The sequence below is a fragment of the Camelina sativa genome, chromosome 5 (genome assembly GCF_000633955.1).
Source record: "Camelina sativa cultivar DH55 chromosome 5, Cs, whole genome shotgun sequence".
Classification (NCBI taxonomy): domain Eukaryota; kingdom Viridiplantae; phylum Streptophyta; class Magnoliopsida; order Brassicales; family Brassicaceae; genus Camelina; species Camelina sativa.
In genome coordinates, this window is record NC_025689.1 from 7,549,881 (window position 1) to 7,556,176 (window position 6,296).

The 6,296-nt window shown below is 41.4% G+C and overlaps 3 protein-coding genes across 5 annotated transcripts in view; 1 reads left to right on the forward strand and 2 right to left on the reverse strand.

Moving 5' to 3' along the window:
* Window positions 1-2,594, reverse strand: part of LOC104786022 (MND1-interacting protein 1) — a gene marked incomplete at its 5' end in the record, with an annotated part of 3,194 nt that extends 600 nt beyond the window's left edge. Inside the window, 3 exon segments of one of the 2 annotated variants that reach the window (XM_019245763.1) lie at window positions 164-414; window positions 707-2,382; window positions 2,550-2,594. In XM_019245763.1, the coding sequence (XP_019101308.1) occupies window positions 164-414; window positions 707-2,382; window positions 2,550-2,594 (1,972 nt within the window). 2 annotated transcript variants of the gene reach the window in all.
* LOC104786023 (eyes absent homolog 4-like) lies at window positions 2,759-4,761 on the forward strand. Of its 2 annotated transcripts, none has more exons than XM_010511328.2 (6): window positions 2,759-2,867; window positions 3,168-3,417; window positions 3,521-3,688; window positions 3,768-3,867; window positions 3,943-4,116; window positions 4,264-4,761. In XM_010511328.2, the coding sequence occupies exons 2-6, from the start codon at window positions 3,187-3,189 to the stop codon at window positions 4,521-4,523; spliced, it is 933 nt and encodes a 310-aa protein (XP_010509630.1). In that variant the 5' UTR covers window positions 2,759-2,867; window positions 3,168-3,186; the 3' UTR covers window positions 4,524-4,761. The 2 variants fall into 2 exon arrangements, with proteins under 2 accessions (XP_010509630.1, XP_010509631.1); XM_010511329.2 differs by having other exon boundaries at window positions 3,768-3,861.
* On the reverse strand, window positions 4,958-6,051 carry LOC104788986 (B3 domain-containing protein At2g35310-like). The gene is made up of 3 exons (XM_010514743.2): window positions 5,929-6,051; window positions 5,496-5,735; window positions 4,958-5,408 (listed from the first exon to the last, which is right to left on the reverse strand). The coding sequence occupies exons 1-3, from the start codon at window positions 6,049-6,051 to the stop codon at window positions 5,172-5,174; spliced, it is 600 nt and encodes a 199-aa protein (XP_010513045.1). The 3' UTR covers window positions 4,958-5,171.

The following is a 6,296-nucleotide window of genomic DNA, read 5'->3' on the forward strand; positions in this document are numbered from 1 at the left end:
AACAACTTGGTGTGCACAAGGGAGAAACATAACAGAAACCTCATCTTTCATGCAGATCAAACATTCCCGGTCACAGTTTGCTTCCTTCTCATATGACCCATCAAGCTTATCCAGCTCTTCAAGCAGCTTATTAGACATTGCTTCTCCCTTCGACTTGTCTGATTTCCCCTTAGTGTGAGAGGTGTTATTCGATTGGAGGCTTGAGTCAGTCGAAGAGGCTTTGTTGAGCCGAGACAGCTCTTGTTCCAGTCTTTGAAGATCGTCTTTGTGTCTCTGGAAGTCTATTTCGATCTTTAACCGCAGGGTTTCCACCTTTCTCTTGTTGCTAGCCTCGGTTGCTTCCTTGGAGCGCTGTTCTTCTTCCACTTGAGCCAAAGCTTGCTCCTTAGCTTTCTGCTCCTGCCTCCATTTCGCCTGCAGATACATATTTAACAAGATGAAAAGAACATGAAAACTGCCCAAAATACGATCCATCTAGCAGCAAAGAGGGTACACCTGGCCCGTGAAAAGTATAAACAGGAGTAATAATTCCTCAGGAACAGATCTCAACACTGATTCTGTCAGGGTAGTTAGACCACGGCTCAAAGAGACGGGTACATTATCTTGAATCCTAACTAAAAGGACTTCGACAGGTTACAGTGTCAAAAATTGTGAAGATCCAGAGGATTTCTTAGTGTGTAAACGAAGATAATGCATATTTTGGTACCTCGTATTCTTTTTCTTCCTGTGTAATCTGAGCTAAATCCCTATGGAGTGCCTTAATCTTCTCCTTCTCCGCTGTAATTTCGTCCTGCAACTTCATTTTCTGCTTCTCCCACGCCACATGTTTCTTCAAGGACTTCTTCTCTTTCTTCGATGCTTCAATGCATGCCGTGAGAGATTCTGATGCACTTAATTTGGAAGCTTCCATTTCCGCCCGGATTTCTGCATTTTCGTGCTCAAGTGCCCTGGCTATCGCACTTGCCTTGTCAACTTGACCACTAGCTTTTCTAAGAGCATTTTCCATCTCTGACAATTTTTTCAAGGTTGAGTCCTCACGAGTTTGTTTCCCCTTTTTCAACCGTTGAGTTTCTTCTCTCTCACTCCTCAACGTTTTAAGCTCGGCCAGTTCATCGCTGACCTTTTGGGCAGCTTGCATTGCCTTCTTCTGAGCCCAGTCTTTCCTGTCCTTTAGTTGCTTTTTGAGATCCTGAACCTGATGAAGTAGTCCTATTAAAGCATCATCCTTTAGCTCCTCAGGTGCAGAATCAACGCTATCATCAATGTTCAGATCACGGAATTTCTCCAGTACTGAACTGACACTCTCTTCACTCCCCGACTTACGTGGCTGCTCACACATCTCTGAAAGTTTACCAGGAGCAGCTGTGCAAGACAAACTATTACCACTAGTATCAGACTGCATTTGCATCTGCTTCTTTTGCTCCATACTAGCACGATACCCAGCAGCAAAAGCTGCAACATTCTCTCTCAACAAAGACTTCATCGACGGTGAAAGATTAAATCTCCTCGGACAATCAATCTCTCTCTTTAACGTTAACTCTTCCCCACACAAAGAAACCCCGTTACCGGAAAACTTAGGTCCTCCTCTCCCATTCCCAAAACCCCAACCTCCATGGAATCTACACAATGCCGGCGCAATAACACCACCACCAACACCAACACCATTCACAGTACTACTAGCACCACCATCAACTCCTTCAACATTATTACTACCATTCCCCTTTCCAGAACTCGGTAAATCCATCGTACTCGCCCTTCCAACATGAAGCTCACTCATTAACAAACACCACATTGCATCACCTTTACTCAACTGAGGCTTAACCTGCTGCAGCAAATAAACCATACCCGCAAGTGAATACTCCTCCAACTGTCTCAAATCAGTAAAAACCGTCTCTGACTGATCCTCACTGTCCTCATTACTACCTTCACCAGTACTACTCTTAAGATAAGCCAAAGAATTATGCAGAATATTCGACATAACATCCATACCACCATAACAATACCCATTACTAAGAACAGCTCTCAACGCCACATCCTCATCATAACCCAATCCAACAAGCTTCGAAATCGCTTCGTTGTACAAATACTCCAAATGTTTAAGCAGTATATCCTCTAATTGCTCCTCCGTACAGTAACCCCAACCGTTTTCCTCGAAATTGCCACTAGGGTTAGACTCTGGACACGAATCAAGAAGACCCGGGTGATAAATAAGATGCTTTAGACGCGAATCAATCATTGATTCCGATAGACCCGTCCTGTCGAGCAAACAACATGGATCGAATTCGGGTTTCACGGATCGGGTCTTCCGGTTCGGCCTAACATGCTTCTCTCTCACTGTACACCCCATCAGACTTAAGCACACGTCTTTGTATGTACGAAAATCTGAAAGGAAAAAGAAAAAAAAAAAACCCACAGAGATTGATTGAGTGATGAAGATCATTTGAATCGTCAAATGAATACTAAAACCAGATTCAATTGAAATGGGTGTTTTAATTGATAACAAAATCACAGACTTTTTACAATTAGAAACAAAGTATAGAAGAACTTACTGATCGGCGATTGCTGAGAAGAACGAACTCCGGTAGAGACAGAAGAAATGTGAAGCCAAGGGACATGCAAGAAGAAAAAGAGACAAGCTTTTTTAGGTAAGTTTCTTCTGGTGGTGGTGGTGTGTGTTTTCTGACTGTCGAACTTAATGGGCCTAACTGGGCTTTTTCATTGGGTGAGGAGTTTAAATTGTATGAAACGGCGCCGTGTTACCTCCTTGTTTACGTCCTCCAACCTTGGTCTGCGAACTTTGAAACACACGTATCGTCGTCGTCATTAGTCCCCTGAAGCTCCATCTAGCTCATCCTATCGCCAACCAGGTATGGTCTTTTTGAATTTTGAACTTCGTGTTATCTGTCATCGATCCTCGTTTGATTCGAAAGATCTATTTTTTTGTTTTATGGAGTTGACCTTGAATCGTTAATATCCAAGTTTCTTAGGTCTTGTTTAGTGAAATTAGTTATGGGTTTGTTGAAATGTTTGCTCTTTTTGGGGATTTTATCCACTGTTCACTGATTGTTTCATTAGTGAATTAGTAGCTAAATGTAGGTTCCGTGAACTCCTGAATCTTTTTGTCATTTGATGAAGGAGTGAGATCTGTTGTTTTTAATTTGTTACAGTCAGGGAAGAGGGAAGAGTATGAATGATAATACATCACAAAAGCTCGGAACTTTGGTTTCTGAGGGTGGACCAGTGAATGTGTACATATGGGACATGGACGAGACTCTTATCTTATTAAGATCTCTGTTGAATGGGACTTATGCTGAATCTTTCAAGGGCTCTAAAGATGTTAAAAGAGGTTTAGAGATTGGGAAGATGTGGGAGGATCACATACTTAAGATATGTGACGATTTTTTCTTCTACGAACAAGTAAGTCTTTTCTTTAAAGATAAGTTCACAAACCCGAGATAATTATGAGGTTTCCTCCGTAAAATCTGTTACCTACAAAACATTAGTCTTGTGGTTTTTGCAGGTTGAGGAATGCAATGAGCCATTTCTTGATTCTTTGAGACAGTACGATGACGGAAAGGATCTTTCTGGGTATGACTTTAAACAAGATGACTTTACTACTCCTACTGATGACTTGAACAAGAGGAGACTTGCGTATAGGCATCGAGCTGTTGCGCACAAATACGAAAAGGTACTGCTATATTCCATTTGTTACTTGTGACTGATGTTATACGGATTAAGTACAAATATCCCTCTCTTTATCATTGCAGGGTTTGCGTCCTTTGATTGACAATGAGACGATGAGTGCATTGGATGAGTTGTATAACGTAACGGATGAATACACAGACGGGTGGTTTTCCTCAGGTAAAGGTAGAACTGTCTGCTTCTTGTGGTTGTTTTCTCTATTCTCGTCTACTGCTGAGTATGGTCTTGTCTCAATTGCAGCAAGGGCTTTCTTGGAGCAGTGTTCATGTGTGAAAGAAGAGTCTGTTGATGGAACAAGTGCAATCGATCAAAGCTCTCAGGATATACATATTCTAGTGACTTCCGGGGCCCTCATACCAAGCCTCGTAAAGTGCCTACTTTTCCGGCTAGATACATTCCTAAGACATGAAAATGGTAAGCTCGGAGACATCTCCTTCAATGGAATACTTAAATTCAGATCCACATAGTTGTTGCTACTTGCTACTCTGCAAGCTCCTTCATACATTTGCAATTCTATGTAGAAAAAAGTTACATCATTAAACTCTTTTTGCCTTTCTTCAGTGTACAGTTCGATAGATGTAGGGAAACTCCAATGTTTCAAATGGATCAAGGAGCGTTTCAACCACCCAAAATTCAGATTCTGTGCGATCGGGGATGGATGGGAAGAGTGTGCAGCCGCACAGGCAATGCAATGGCCATTCGTTAAGATTGATTTGCAACCGGATAGCACCCACAGATTCCCTGGCTTAACGCCTAAGACTGTGAGTTACTACTTTGCTGTAGTATATGGGAACTCTGATGCTGATACCAGCAAAGATTAACTCTCAAAAAGCTTTTTCTTTGTAAATTATGCATGTAACCGAACAAAAGCCATAGGTTTCATATTCAAACCCACCAGTGTTTATACATTACTAGGGTGAGTCAAGTCAGCATTTGGTATTTATAAATTTCCCTACTTCACTTGGTTTGTTCAAATGTGTAATCTTCTCTTTCCAGCAACATAACATCAAAATCAGCCTTTTGATGTTAGGTCTTTTAAAGAGTTGAGCTATTCAAATAGTGCTTCACTGTTAATCTTTAGTTTGTTGGTTGGTCTTTTTTGGCTTTAGAAGAAGTGAGACATGAATTTGTTTGAGAAACTCCTTAAGTTCCCATTAGTTCATGTTTTCCAGAAACTTGATTTTATAATATAGCTCTGAATCCTCTGATGATGAACAGTTGTTCTGCATCTGCCTCAGTCAAATTCCAACGGAAGCAACAAAACAGAACATACTAAAATTGGTCCGAAAGACCGAAACATATCAAGCTACAGAGAGTCAGAGATCCATCGTATAAGACATTCGGTTTAAGTTCAGATACCAAAACCTAACATAAAACTCAATGCAACGCTTATAAACAGTCTTTTACTCAGTTGCTTTTTCTCCAAGACACGTTTACATCCATCATCATCATTAGTAGTGAGTCTTCTCTTATGGTTTTGAGACAGAGAGAATCAGCTCTTCTGGTTTGAGGAATGTAAATCTGCAAATGTCTCGAGCTGCTAGAGGATACTCAAGAGCCAAACGTCTCCATCCACCAGAGAAGCTTGCTTCCGCCTCTGACACCACGTAAACCACATGCCATGACTTCTTCATATTTGGGTGACGTATCTTGAAAATCGTTCTCTCCTCCGGCATAAGATTCTCTCGAACATATCTCGGGATCCTCTGAAAATAGAGTGTTTAGTGTCATTGGAATTCACAAATCAGTTTTCCAATAGAGAGTGGTTAGTGTCTTGGTATGTCTTATCATACCATGAGTATGAGGTATGATCGCTTGATGATGATGGTGAACTCTGCAGCAGAAGATGAAGAGGCACCGGCAGAATCTCTTCGGACGCTGGCGACGTTCTCGGTCCTCTTGGAATTTTGGGATTCCTTAGCCTTTATCATCCCAAAGTTGAGCTTCCTTTTGTAGCTGCCTCCTCCATTAGATTCAGCTGTTGTTGTCGGGGCAAGACTACTACATCTTTCTTGTTCTGTTTTAATGCGACCCTGTTTCCATCATCAAACGTGTAAATCAACTAATGCCATTGTCAAGTTCACTGTTTTATACTAATCAGAATAGCAAATCTTACTAGAAGAAGCCAAGAAGGTTATTGGCTGTGGAGGTTGGAGCATCCCATATTCGGCAGGGATTTGGTCGGCTTTAGTTGGAAAACTCCTCTCTCAAAGGCACACCACAAACTGGGAAACTCTGCTTCGTCTCCTCACAGAAAAATCCATTGGCAACGAAGGACTCTTTCTGCTTCGATACGCGTTTCAGCTCACAGTTCACTCCCTCTGGAAAGAACGCAACAATCGCCGTCATGGTGCAGCTCCAACTCCTTCAGCGCAACTAGTTCGAGAACTGGATAAGACAGTCCGCAACCGCCTAACCTCTATACGGGAGCAAGGTGACACAAGATATGACAAATGTATGTTAGTTTGGTTAGCATCAAGATAAGCTAGAAGTTTATACCATGTTTTAATCTATAAACTCTTTAAAATCACGCTGCACTCGATGTAAAAACGTATTTTTTCGAATAAATTTTACATTTTATTCAAAAAAAAAAA